We start from the raw sequence: 14770 nt of genomic DNA, 5'->3' as shown, positions 1-14770 counted from the left end.
GAAGAACAACTATAAAAGAATTGCAACCTTTACTTGCACTGCTTACAGGAGAATTTAGTACTGTACAGTTTGCCCAACCTTGACCTCGCCAAATGGGTGGACTTACAACTTCTTTTGCCTAAGATTTGTATGATGAATTTGTATGAGCTATTTTTAATGTTCATATTAGAAATTTTAATTATTCCTAATAATAAATAACATTTAGATAACTTAAGTGCATGTTGGGATAGGGCTGGGAAAACCCAGACTCCCAGGCATCCTCAGACATAGAAACGTATTCATTGACTTTTTAAGCAGGTCAGTCTCTCTAAATTCAACCTACTACACAGTGGCATTGGGTCTGGAGAAAAACAGGAAGGAGTGCAGTGTATTCTTGCTTTATTGTTCAGCTGAGATCCATCATAAAGCAAAAACAGAAAAGAATGGGTTATATCTGGTAATGTCTGGTAATAGCTTTCAAATACATTGGGATTAAGGACAACTGGTGCCTAAATTCAAAGTCAATGAAAAGGTTCACAGATAATTATTGAAAAAGTATAAATGAGGCTGCACTCAGAAGGAGGTGAGAAAAGAAAAAGAGTAGCATATTGAGGGAGAGATGGTGATCAAAGAAGATTCTTGACTACTTGATTAATTTAAATATCAGATACCTAAATCTTTCAGGATTAGTATGTAAGGTGCTGAATGGTTATTTTGTTTTGCAGGTTGGAATGCTTCCCTAACAAAGCACTGGATTGGTCAATTTGCAATCAGTGGCTAAATGAGAATTTAGTAATCCATTTGGCATGTGTGCATTTTAATACTTTTTCTGAGCAACTTATTTTAATCTAATTAAGGGAAGAAACAGATACCTCTCTTTAATCTAATTAGTGGATGTGCAGCATAATTAGTGAGGTTCTAACCTTTCTGCAGGCTTCTGGGGCCTTATTCTTGTTCCCACCATCTACCAAGCTTCTGATTTTGCTGCTATTACTGGATCAGAATGAATTCTTGAATTAAGGACGAACTCAACGAGGGGACAGAACTGCTTGGTAAAATGAAGAATTTTTTTCTCTTCTTCAAAATTTTTATTATTTATTCAAGCAGTGTGTTGGCCACCTTAATGACTAAAGCAATTTAAACAGTATGAAGAAACAGATCCGCAGCAGCAGCAAAAACTCAACAGTCAGAGAGAAAAAGAATAAATAACTAATATCAGAGAGACAGCAAGTGGAGTTGGACAATATCCTAACCCAGCGACTGCTGAAAAAGGCATATCTTCAAGGCTTTCCTAAATGACAACAAAATTAGGCCATGCAAACATCAGAAGAATCTTTGGGTCTCATAAGAAGGCACTGCATCATTGATGAGATCTAGAACATGCTGATCAGAGGTGGGTTTCAGCAGGTTCTGACCAGTTTTAGAGAACCGATAGCGGAAATTTTGAGTAGTTCGGAGAATTGGTTGTAAAAATTCTGACTGGCCCCACCCCCATCTATTCTCTGCCTCCCAAGTCCCAGCTGATCAGGAAGAAATGGGGATTTTGCAGTGTCCTTCCCCTGGATTGGGGAGGGAATGGAGATTTTACAGTATCTTTCCTCTGCCTCGCCTGTCAAGCCACACCCACCAAGCCATGCCACACCCACCAAGCCATGCCCACAGAACCAGTAGTAAAAAAATTTGAAACCCACCACTGATGCTTATATTGTCAAAACCATCATGTTAGTAGAAACAGTCGGAGAACTGCTAGCATTTAGAATCATACATTTGGAACTGACCTTAAAATTATCAAGTCAAGCCATCCATATGTGTACAGTATAGTACAATTTGGTTGCCACAATATAAAAAAGATCTTGAGATTCAAGAAAGGGTGCAGAGAAGAGCAACAAAAATGATGAAGGTACTGGAGGCTAAAACGTATGAATAATGGTTGCAGGGATTGGGTATATCTATTTTAATTAAAAGGGGCAATGATAGCAGTGTTCTAATATCTAAGGGGCTGCCACAAAGAGGGGGTCAACCTATTTTTCAAAACACCTGAAGGCTGGACAAGAAGCAATGAATGGGAACTGATCAAGGAGAGTCTCAACCTAGAACTAAGAATTTTCCTGACAGTTAGAACAATTAATCAGTGGAATGACTTGCCTCCAGAAGCTGTGGGTGCTCCAACACTGGAGGTTTTTAAAGGACAACCATTTGTCTGAAATGATATAGGGTTTCCTTCTTGAGCAGGAGTCTCTCCAAGGTCCCTTCCAACTCTGTTATTCTGTCATGGTTTTCCATAGGGTCCCTAGATAGGACTGATTTTTTTTAATAACCAATAACATTCTTGGTATTTTCTGAATTGATTTCATATTATATTCATCCTTATAAGAATGATGCTTAGGCACAATATTCAAAATGGGGACAGACCAACAAAAATACAAATTGGAATTATTAATTCCCATAAGCTACTACTTCATTGAGCTTGTGGGTTTTTTTTTTACTTCTAAAGCCTTGTATGACTCAGCACCAAGGTACTTTGCAGAACTACCTGCTCCAATGGCAGCCTATCTGAGTGGGTCTTCTGGGAAGGACGTGATGGTGATGGTGATGGAGCATTTTTGTGAAGTGAACAGGCTAGAAAGCATTATTCAATCATGGTACCCATCCTTTGAACCATTCTTCCTATAGAATTAGAAGGATTGTTGGTTACATGACAATCCTCCTAAATTTCAGTGAAATTTCAGTTTCCTAAAGTAAGAATTTTGAAGTTGCCTCTTTTAAATATCCTTATGTTACGCTCAGCTCACTTGTCAATCAGAATAATTTTGAATTTTATTTCTGTCTTCTAGAATATTAGGTTTGCCACCCAATTTGTATTATGTGCAAATTTGATAAGTATTCCTTCTATTCCTTCATCCAAATCATAAATTACCAAATTGTGGAGAACGTAACCTCTAGCATTGATTCTAATATCACCTCATTTGATATTTCGTTTCAGCTGGTGAGAAGGAATCATTGATAAGCATTCAGCGAGTAAGATTTCTGAGCCAGTTACATATGCATGTGGTGATAGTTTTACTTATTTAATTTAAAAAAGATATTTACAATTACAATCTAAATTTCATATATTCATATGGGTCTATTACGTACATATGAGATTATAAATGTTACAAGATTTCATTGTTCTTACCTGAAATATCATTAGGAATTTTGAATGGGTATGCCATAATTTTCTAAGATTTGAGGCTAAAACACCAAGATTTCATAAGGTTGTAGGGCAAGATCCTGAAATATCTAATCTAGTAAACAAACAGAATGGAGAATGATGTATTGTAAGCATCCATTTTTTCTGGCTTTGGAACAGAATTTGGCTTCTTTGAACACCATTGTTTTAACTGTTTCAATCATAAAAAAAACTATGTAGACTACAGGCTATTTGGACCATCACAAGCTTAAAATAAAATGCCTCTATTTCAATAAATTTTTTGAAGTTCAGAGCAAAAAACTGGAGTTGTTTCAAGTTTAGTTCCAGTGGAACACAGCCAATTTCTGTGCAGATTTTTGTTTAAGTTTTGGTTACAAGCTCCAAGCATTTTCCACATGCTTATCTCTCCATTCTCTAATCTTGCTCTCTTCCATTTATATTTGTTTGACTGTGGAATAACCATCCCATAAGGAGATACATCTGAAGAAGGGCCTTCTCCATGGTGGCTCCTGTCTCTGGACCATCACGCCCCCCCCCCCCAGATTAGACTGCCCCTACTCTTTCAGAAGGCCCTGAAGGTGTGGTTCTGCCAGCAGGCCTGAGGAACCCAAGGCAGTATGGAGCCCATTAGACGGCTAATATGAATATGTGTTTTTGCCGGGATAGGGAGTGAGAGTTATTTTATAATTCTATTATTTTTCTTTTTTATTATTTTTATTTCTTCTATATGGTCTTTTTTATATCCTTGCAAGTTGCCTCGAGTTGCCATGTGTGAGTAGGCAGCAATATAAATTTTCTAAATAAATAAATAAAGCATACATACTATGGGGAGTTAGTTTTTATCTAAAACTTGCAAAAAGTAAAGAAGTTGCGCAAAATTTGCGTTCAAGCCGTGGGGGAAATGCAGTTTCCGATGACCACCTGAGGAAGAAGAATAATGTATCGAGAAGGTATTTTTGCCGGTTACAATGATGAAAGAGATGTATCTGGCTTCACTTAACCATTGAGAGAAAAGCATTGAGGTATCCAGAGCACAGCAAAAGTTGGGAGTCGGTTCCACAGCTTCCCTGAGGCAACTTCGCTGCTGCTCAATTTTATAAAATAAATTAGCACCCCAAGAGAAATTTTTACGGTAGTGAGAAGAGGTAATCTCAAGATTAATTTTTGTCACAAAGGTCTTTTTCTTCCTCAAATGGTGGCATTCTGATTTACAGTATCGTGGCTGCCCTCAAGAACCCTGGCCATCTCTTGTGCATTTAAATTATTTCATGTGATCACATCCCCAATCCCACAAAATATTATAGGGCTGCTCTTGACTTAGGGTGTCAAATAAGTAAAGTACCGTATATACTCGAATATAAGCCGATCCGAGTATAAGCCGAGGTCCCCAATTTTACCCCAAAAAACTGGGGTAAACAGGGGACTCGAGTATAAGCCGAGGGTGGGAAATGAGGCAGCTACCGGTCGGGGAAACCCTCCCTCCCTCAGCCGAGAAGGCTGGCGGCTCCCCCGCCCCGCCCTCTCACTGCACCGGCAGGGCTTCCCCGCGCTAATGCAAAAGCCCGCCAAGTTTGCGCCATCCGGTATAATGTGAAAAAAAGAAGAAAAAAAAAACCTCGAGTATAAGCCGAGGTCCCCAATTTACCCCAAAAACTGGGGTAAACAGGGGACTCAGTATAAGCCGAGGATGTTTTCAGCACAAAGCGTGCTGAAAAACTCCCCAATCCCACAAAATATTATAGGGCTGCTCTTGACTTAGGGTGTCAAATAAGTAAAGTAACTCTAATTTATGTCTTGGTGTTGCATAGAATATTGGGGTCTTTGCCATCAACAGCGTCATCATCCTCATTATTATCATCCATCATAAATAGCACCTGTGTTAGAACTTTACCATTTAAATGTCTTCAGCTTGCCCTTCCTTCTTTGCTTTCCCATTCTTTTACCTAGCTTTTTGAGGTCTGCCAAGTTTGGTTGGGTGATGTCAGCAAGCTGCATTAACAAGCATGTATAGTCTATATTCAAGAGATTTATGATAATATTATGGAACCTACCAATTGGATTGGTTGAGCCCAAACACTCACCTCAGCAACTCCTATGCATTCCTGGTTTTCCTTGACCTGTTTGGGATATTTTCAAGTGATGAAATGCAGCCGATTCTCTCCGGCTCGGGCGAATCAGTAGCACCAGTGGCGGGAGGCTCCGCCCACCCGCCTGGACGTCATCACATACCCTTTTGACCCTCTGCGCATGCGCAGAAGGCTCTGTGCATGTGTGGAGGAGGTGCGCACACTCACATTTGCGAACCGGTAGCAAAGGTAAGTGGATTTCACCCCTGATATTTTCCCTAGATTTTTTTCTATTTCTGCAAAGCCTTTGGATTTACCCAAGCATGCTGATACCTTTTTCTCATTTTCAGATAACACTTTCATTACCAAAATATCACCATTGTCTCTGTATAATAAACTTTTGTTAAAAAAACATTGAGAGAGAAAGTCTGTCTTCTAGAAATTTAAAAGAAGAATCCATTAGTAAAATAGTGAGCTAATTACAAAACCTTTTCTAATTAAATTATTCCAATGTTTTCCTCTAATTCATTTATATCACAGATTATATTAATACTGAAAATAGCTTCTTCTGGGCATTGTTTTTATAACAAGTGTGCTTTACAATTAAGCCGGGATTTTTCCCCAAGAAAGCAAAATTTGTGCTTATTCAGCCTCACAAAAATCTAGTTATATTCATAGATGTACCTCAGGTGCTTCAATACAATTGTAGTTGAATAGTGTTAAACCTTTGGGACAGTTTTCTTCTAGTTGAAATAATTATTTCATTGTGTCACTGAACATATGCTATTGTTCTCTATGACATGCTTCTACCGCACAATTCATAGTGTTGCTTACATGGTCAAAAATTAAGACTTGCAAGCAAAGTAATAATTCCGCAGAATTTCAGTGCATGCAATTAAAAAAATGTCATGAGGGAAAGTGCAAGCCTATCGCCGGAGGCTTCTCTGCATGTTGTGCCTGTAACTGCTGGCTCATTTTTTTCAGTGCCTCATAGTCTGGAAATCAAACATTCCAGCTAAGGCAATTATTGGTTTTGATAACAGTATAGTGTGTCCTGTAATTTACTGTGGAGTGAGATTGCTTGACAGCAATATAATTGCTAGGATGGGGCATATGTCCACAGAGATTCAAGGTATCCATATGTTTGCGACTATAGTTTTCAACAGGGACTGGGATTTGAAGTGTTGGTGGGGGAAGTTACTGCTTACTTCGGATAGTCTTGCAGTTTTGGTTTGACTGAAAAAGTTTACCGGCAGTTACTCCAGCGATTATGAGATAACTACAGTGATCATCAGATCCTCTTGGCACTTTTCTTTTACTTCCTTTTTTAAAAAGAGCTGAGCAGCTCTGTCTTACGCATATTTTGTCAGTGCCAGATTAAGACATGGCACTTTTTCACAGCAATGCTTGGAAAATGAGGCAAACATGCTGCTTACTCAGTGTTTTGTGCACTTAAAATAGTTATAGGAACAGTCTTTGGAAGTAAGGGTATCCATGTTTGACACTGCTTCCATAACTTAATTTTCCAGACAAAATTTTAATTAACTGGAGAGAGGAATTCAAGGATCACTCTGCACTAAGAGTGAAAATGAAACTTCAGATCTGTTGCTGATAAATTTCAGTAAGGTGATTGTGCTGCATTGGCTGTTCTTGGATTCTGCTATGACTAGAGGTCCCCAATATATTCTTCTTCAAATGAACTTTGATCTTTTGTAAAATGAAGGTGCTCAATCTGAAGTTCAGAGCTATAATCAGCTCCCAAGGTCTTGGATGCAATACATAGAGCTTCTCGAAAAACCAAATTATGTCTTAAAAGGGAGTCGATGTATTTAAGTCTGAGTCGCCATGTGTGAGTAGTTGGCAATATAAATTTTCTAAATAAATAAAAATAAATAAAATAAATAATGTATCTGATTATTTGAATTTCAATCTTTGTTTTAGCCCTGCCTAGATGCCAAAAAAGTTGGCCATCCCTAGTTGGGGTTTCAAGGAATCTGTTGGCCATGTTGTTTCATTTTTAGCACTTGCACCCGATTGTGTACCAGAATTGCCTGACTCAGAACTAGACAGATAGTTTATGAAAGTAGAACCTTCATAGGTGCAGTCTAAAACATTTAGATAGTACATGAGTGAGGGAGACTTTTTTGGAGTCTTTAGTTTGTAGTAGAATAAATCAATCAATCATGTCTATTATTAAAAGGTGGTACTCCATGTAGGTAATTAATTTTCACTGACATTCTGAGGACAAAGATTTAAGTTGTAAGTAGCTTTTGGGGATCCATCCTGAATGTCACTAATGCATAAACTGCATAAATATTCTAATTCCCTCAACAGCTTTCCTTATTGCAGCTAGATTTAAAAGACTTAATTGAAAGGCACTAAAAATGGGTGATGCGTCGACATTAGCCAAATAAAATTACCAAAAGTATTTGTCTTTGTTCTTTAAACAACCTATCCTGTGAAAGGACAGCCCAGTCCTTTCACAGGTAAATATTGGTAGTGATCTTGTTGCTTGGCTAGTCTTAGAGATTCTTCTAGTACTCCTACAAAAGGGAAGGGGAAAAAGAACAGATAACGTTTCTCAGTTGCGGTTTACTCCCTCAGGGCACTCTAAATATGGTATTGATTCTCTTGGCCACAGTTTGGATTGTTTCCTCCCACACACAGGCTTTTCTTTTTACAGGGCTTAAAAACTTTTTGGATAATAAATGCTGACACTTGGTGGCCCCTTTCATTTCCAGTGAAAGGAAAAATAAAAAATTTGGACATTTTCCTTGATGCCAATAGAGGACTCCATTCTATCTTTCAGTTAATAAATGTGGATGTTTCTGTTGCTGACTGAAGACTAACTGCACTTTAGATGAAGTTTGAGACCTGTTCATTTCTGTTTCTGGGAAAAATGAAAGCAGGGTTAGCTGCCCACCCAAGGAGAAAAAAGCAGTATAGTTCCTGCATTCTTTCCTGTTATATGTGGTAGGGGAAAGGACTAAAATATTTCCATATATTTTAAAATTTAAAAACAAGCAGATATGTGCTATCTATATGTGCTCCTCCAATTTGGCAGAGATACTGATATATTCTAGAATGTTCCTGAATGAAGCTTGTATTCCTTTCTTGCTGCCTAATTCAGAGAATTTTGCAAAGACCCTAAATGGTAGGATCCACTGCTCATGAGCCACGTATTTTTACTGCCTTATTGATATTTTATGACTGCAAAAATGGAGGAAAAATAGAAACAAGAGAAGAAGAAGCAGAGCATCAATATTTATTTTTAGCAGGTCTAGATGGAATTGAAGTGGAGGGTGCCCTCATTCATCATTTTTCAATAATATATGATTGCATAACTATGTTGCGTCTACAAAACAAAGCCTTTCTCTTCTCCCACAAGTTTATTTGCTCTGTGAAAAATCAGAGACGGGGAAGAAACAAATGTCGAATTTTTCTGAGCTGGTATGAAATGGACTAGAAAAAAGTTGAAACCAAATTAATTTGGAAATGAATTCACATTACATTGTCCAGAAATAATAGTAATTCCAACACTGAAATAATAACAATTCTTAAACATAGAGAACTGCAATGGATACTTCAAAATATTTAGAAGGATTACTTTTTTTTAATGAGTGAGCAGCATTTTTAGTTTGTAGAGCCATAACTAGGAAATCCTGAGTGGTGGTTTGGAATTGGGATTGAGGGAATCTGATGTATGGTAATCAGAAAATTTAAAATTATGATATCTTGATGTGGATGTCTTAAGAGAAGAAGGGGACAGCTACTTACCTTTTTGGAGGGGAAGTGTTTTTAGATGACAAAATATACTATTCTGAATATATCTGCATTAACTGAAACCAAATTATTATAGAGTGTGTAGGGAAAAGTAAATGCAGCTAGAATAAATTCTAACTCTTACACCTAAAGCTGTAAAATTATAATTGCCTAATGCATCTCTGATAACCTGACCAATCAGTTCCATCTGTGTGGGGGAGGGTGTTTTCTTTTTCTTCCTAATACGTTCTTAAAGGTATATGCTGGTCCCACATATGTGTATTACTAATATGTGATCCAAAAGCAGCGTGAAGGAAAATCAGCATTTCTGAGTGTTACTCATCCTGGTTTCTAAGCCTGCCCTTACAGCTCTGAATGGCCATTCTCTGTTGGCTAAGAGATCTTACCCTCTGCAGATCGGTTTCTTTCCCTGGTCAGGCAGGATGTGTTCTTCTGTATGCAGGAATTTCAGAGACGCTTCTCATAGTTTCCCCAGTCCTGGTCATAAGTTCTATCTTTCTTTTGAATGCATTCTATGCAGATGATACATTGCAAACTCATTTTAGAACTTTTTAACAGGATTTTATTTAAAACATGAATATTCAAAGATAACACTTTTCACATAGATAAAAAAAGCTAAAGTAGATACTTCCCCTTTTAAAAAATGGGTTTCCCTAGTTATGTGAGAGAAATTCTACTAGTGGCTAATCCCTGATGGAAATCATCCCTACAGATGATGGTGAGATGGATCAGTGTTGGTTGAAATTAACAAAAGAATAGCATACTTCTGAATGAAGAAGGAAGGCTTTGGGGTTAGTCTTATACTGTATTCAAAATGGTGTCCTGTTCTTTTCCCACAAAAATGGTGTCCTGGTTATGCGAGAGAAATCCTGGAACTAGATAATCCTGATGGGAATCATCTCTCGGAAGATGGTGAGATAAATCAGTATTTGCTGGAATTAGTGTAGAGTAACTACACTAGAGTAGTTACTAGTGTAAAGTAGCATACTTCTGAGTAAGGAATGAAGTTTTAGGTGTTTGGTCTTTAGCTAAATGTAACTGTCAAGTTCTGGTTTGAAATGAAGACATGTTTTTAGGATAGTTGAAATCCTCATTTGGTTAAACGCCTTATCCCTTGCCCCCAAAGATCCATATTTTGTATAGAGCACATATGTTCTAAGTATCAGTTGGTGTATTGCGTGAGGAAGCATTTATCTACTTCTGATATTAAGACATTTTCCTTTGTGTTCTCAGGGGTGGACATTGATCCTATGACGCATGCCCGGAAGAAACAGCTCTTGCTTCTGAAGTACTCAGCTGGTTCTGCTGGCCAAGCTTTGTCACCGATTGACGGTGAGAGAATGGATAGGACTGAGGTGGAGGGCAGCAAGCAAGGAAACGGTACTGAAGGGCAGAAAGTCCAGACTAGACTTGCCAATACGACTAAAAGCAGGAATTTGCAAGAACTCCGAAAGACATATCCCTTAAGGAAACGCCTCAGCTCCTCTGTAGATAAAAAAACTTGCTCTGTGCTACTCACTAGACTAGAGGATGTAGCTGGATCACTGTCAGAGGAGACTCCAAGGGTGATGCAAAGAGGTCTTGCCAGTTGCATAGATGACTTCAGACCTTCCTGCCTTCCAGAACAAGTTCAAGTAGCAGGAGCAGGGAAACCAGACTCTTCTATAAGCAAATGCCAGCTGTCATGCCTTGGGAATGAGGAGGAAGGGCATAATGTCTGCCCCTCGGAGCCCAGAAAACGGAGACTAGCCTCCTTGAATGCTGAGGCAGTGAACAACCTGCTCTTTGAACGGGATGACAACTTATTATCTGGCAGGCGTTTTCGAAAAGATTCCCCCCAGATTAGTGGGATTTGTTGCACTAATAGCATATGTTGCAAAGCTCAGGGCTCATGGCCCTTGACAGAAAAACGAGGCACTAAAACAGCGAAGGGAAAGAACCAAACTAAATCAAGTCAGAAATGTGCTCCTTATAACCAGTCCCTGGGCAGTGGCTTTGAAGGGAAAAGACGGGAGGACAAAGGAATTCCCTACCATCCTGCCCCAAAGAGATTGGCCAGTCTTAATGCTGCAGCTTTTCTGAAACTGACTCATGAGAAAGACCAACCATTAAAGCCCAGAAGTAAATCAACTGGAGAAAGCAAGATGGAAGGACACAGTTCCAAATCAAAACTCAAATGGGCCAAAGCCAATGGAAAAAATTGTGTTAAATCTAAAAAGGAAATATCCTCTGTCAAAATAGAGGGTCAACGTAGCTGGCAAGGTGTCTCTGAGGGTGCATTTAGAAAAGCAGTTCATCAGGATTCTCCTAGAATCTATGGGAAAACGGAATCCATCAGTTACACACCATCACCTAATTCTTCTGAAGGCACAGAGGGGGGTTTCTTCCACAGACTGCCTTTGCTAATGGGTGGGCAAGCTTCCATGAAGCCTGAATATGGAAGACCTGGAGAGAAATCTCCTACCCCCAAGCAGGAATTTCATCAGCCTTCCTTCCCAGTACCTCAGTTCCATCCTTTGCCTGTTCCAGGCAATCATCCAGATTGTGGCTGTCTCTTTGAATCGTCTGATTTGACGCCGTTGAATGGATTTTATGTTTATTATGGCCAAAGTGGATATAATAGTTACACTCATTGCTCGATATACCCGAAGGATGAGTTGTCACAGGCAACGGGTTGTGAGGGGCTTTTGGTATCTCCTGGTTCCTTACCGTCTGATCCCTCCTTTCAGCCATTTCATTGGTGTAGCTCTCCATATTGTTGTGGAGAGGGACCAGCAATTAACAGCTTCAGCCTTTGTGGAGTTATGCATGTACCAGAAAGCAGAATTGGTAGTGGGCATACAGGGCGGAATGGCTACCCTTATAAGATGCCTTTTGCAGCAGGTAAGTCTGCAACCATTTCCTTTTGTTAAAAATGCTAATATTTACGGGCAGTTGAGTCTTTGAATAAAGTTGTATCCTTGTTGCCAGTACATGATATGCTTGCATTGCCTGGATGATTGGATGCTGGGATACCATGCTGGCCTTCAGCATCTCTGAACCTGAATTAGAAAGTCCATGGAAATTAGGTCATTTTTTTTTTATTCACAGACAAAGTTAGAGGTTGGAGATACCAGTTGTGTCTTCTTGAGCGGTGGTGGCTCAATGGTTAGAATGCAGCACTCAGGCTAATTCTGCTGACTGCCAATTGCCAGCAGTTCAGCAGTTTGAGTCTCACCAGCTCAAGGTTGATTCAGCCTTCCATCCTTCCGAGGTTGGTAAAATGAGGACCCAGATTGTTGGGGGCAATATGCTAACTTTGAAAATTGCTTAGAGATGGCTGTAAAGCACTGTGAAGCGGTATATAAATCTAAGTACTATTGCTTGTAGCAGCCCAGTTGTTCCTTTCAGAGATCTTACGCTCAATCCTCTTCTGGGTTGCATCAAGTTTGCACATGGGACATTTCTTACAAATGCATCTCCAATTGTTGCTTATGGAATGTCTTGTTTAAGTTGTAATCCAAACCTAGTGTTTGGCCTGTATGTAGTTTCCTTAAGCAAGCAACAAAGGCTTAAAAAAAGGCAGATGTAAAGGGATGCAAGAAGTAGGATAACCCAGAGGAAATGGCTGCTTGATGTTTCTGTTCTTCCCTATTTCTGACTGAAGCTGTGCGCATGACACGACTGATTCATGTTACACATAATATAATACGGATAGAGATACTTGTTGGATGAGTACTGTGCTGTTGTTCTTCCCAACCAGGTATTCTGCAGCTAGGGTGAGAGTGGCTAGCAGTTTGGGGAATTACAGTCCTAACAACTCTGCAAGGCAAACTGATTGAGGAAGCTGCTGTAGAAGGATGGAATATGTGGCTACTAGAAAAAATGTGGAAATTTTTCAGTCTTTCCTTCTCAACAGGGAGCCTTTAATTGCAGATATTTCCTCGAAATTCTCAAAGTTGATGATCCAAATCTGGAGATCACCATGTGTGGGAGGACTGGTCTACACAAACAAATCAGTTGGTTTAAATCCAGAGGAGCAATCTTTTTGACTACTCACTTCTTCCATTTTTTTTTAATTTGTGGGACAGTCTAATTCTTTAAATGTACTTAAGCCTCTCTGAGGGCTTATCACAATTTGTGTGTGTGTAATTTGTATTTCTTATCAAAAATTGTACCACCAGTTTTGGGTGACTTGCCCCAAATTTCTGCAATATGATGCTAGGGATTCTGAAATTTATGGGCCATGATATAGCTCACAAGTTTTCTCTCCCTGAGCTCAACAGTTCTCCAAATATAAATATATCATTTTCCAACAGCAGTACCCACAGTGTAGACACTTAGAAGGAACACTTGCTGTCCATCAGCCCTAGACAAGATCAGTTTAAACATGACTGTTTAGTTTTCCTTTCAACACTCATTCAACTCCCTTAACTGTACTAAAAAAAGTCTTTTATTTCTACATATCTCATGTCATGGTTCAGCTGCCTGCACAAGCTACATGATGTCAGCCACTTTAAAGTACTGTAGAAAGAATATTGTTCCCGTTTCTGTGCATAGCTCTGCAAAGTCAGATTGCTTAATATACAGGTAATCTCAATTTACAACTACAATTGGGACCAGAGTTTCCATTTTTAAGTAAGGCAGTTGTTAAATGAGTCACATCCAATTTCATGACCTTTTCTGCCAGTGAAGTGAATCACAATCACACTTGTTAAGTTTATAAGGGAAGCCAGATTCATTAGCAGATTCAGCCAGCTTTCCTTATAAACTTTGCTTGTTGGAAGCTGGCTGGAAAATTGCAAATGGTGATCACATGAACCCAGGATCAATCCAACCATACAGAATAATAGAGTTGGAAGGGCTTTAATGCATCTTCTTCACTGTTCATCAGATATTCTTCTAATTTCCTTTTTTCTTCTTCCACCATTTGGTATGCTTGCAACAATGCTTCTTGATAAATAGTCTGTCAATATCTCTGCGTATATGATAGGAATGATTCGTTGTAATTATTTTTCATGTCTTCCTATCTGGGCTTTTAGTTCAGCTTAAATCCAGTCCACCTTTCCAGTTGTATATCGAATAACTGGAATTACCCGGTGTTAATCATTTGTGGTATTTCTGCCACTGAGCTTGAACATTAAGATCTTATTCACCCTTCTGATGTATTCACTACTGATCTTCTTGACTTCAGTGTGTTTGATGACGTCAGCCTGAAGGATGCACAAATATTTGTAAGGATCTTCACCCAGACTCTTGATGTTACTTCCATAGGGCATCTTGAATCCTTCAGTTGTCACTATTTTTTCCCTGTGAACGGTAAGGGTGGCACATTTTTCTAGTTCAAATTCCATTACAGTATCTTGGCTGTATATTTGGGCAGCAGTTGCTGAGCACCATTTCAGATGGTGTTTTTCCATATAGTTTCAGATTGCCCATGTAAAGGAGGTGGGATAGCCTGCTGATGTTTTGAAGTGTGGTAGCCATGACCTGACTTGTTCAGTATTATTGACAAAGGAATCAATGCAGAGATGGTGATGATAGTAAGTCTTCTTGAAAGATTCTTCTCCATAGTGGTGGAGACAGCAGCCAGGCATGGATTGTACTTGTCTGTTCAGATTGAAGGACTGAGTCTGTCAGAGTTGTTAAGTCCCGCCCCTGTTGTTAAGGGCTTCCAGCTTTTGACTCAGTCCTTCAGACTGGATGGACGTGTCTCTGGCCATATTGCTGGTTGCTGTTTCTTCCTTAGCTAACACTGCTAGGAATTTCAGCT

The 14770-nt window shown here is 39.2% G+C and overlaps 1 protein-coding gene across 3 annotated transcripts in view; it reads left to right on the top strand.

The window, feature by feature from the left end:
* The window catches only part of BAHD1 (bromo adjacent homology domain containing 1), a 135824-nt gene that overhangs the window by 86945 nt on the left and 34109 nt on the right, over positions 1-14770 (top strand). For all 3 annotated transcript variants that reach the window (XM_058162099.1, XM_058162101.1, XM_058162100.1), the window contains one exon: positions 10252-11901. In XM_058162099.1, the coding sequence (XP_058018082.1) occupies positions 10252-11901 (1650 nt within the window). The remainder of the gene's footprint in view (positions 1-10251; positions 11902-14770) is intronic.

This window comes from Ahaetulla prasina, chromosome 1 (genome assembly GCF_028640845.1).
Source record: "Ahaetulla prasina isolate Xishuangbanna chromosome 1, ASM2864084v1, whole genome shotgun sequence".
Classification (NCBI taxonomy): Eukaryota; Metazoa; Chordata; class Lepidosauria; order Squamata; family Colubridae; genus Ahaetulla; species Ahaetulla prasina.
The sequence above is the reverse complement of the archived record's forward strand: the minus strand, read 5'-3'. Positions and strand labels throughout refer to the sequence as shown.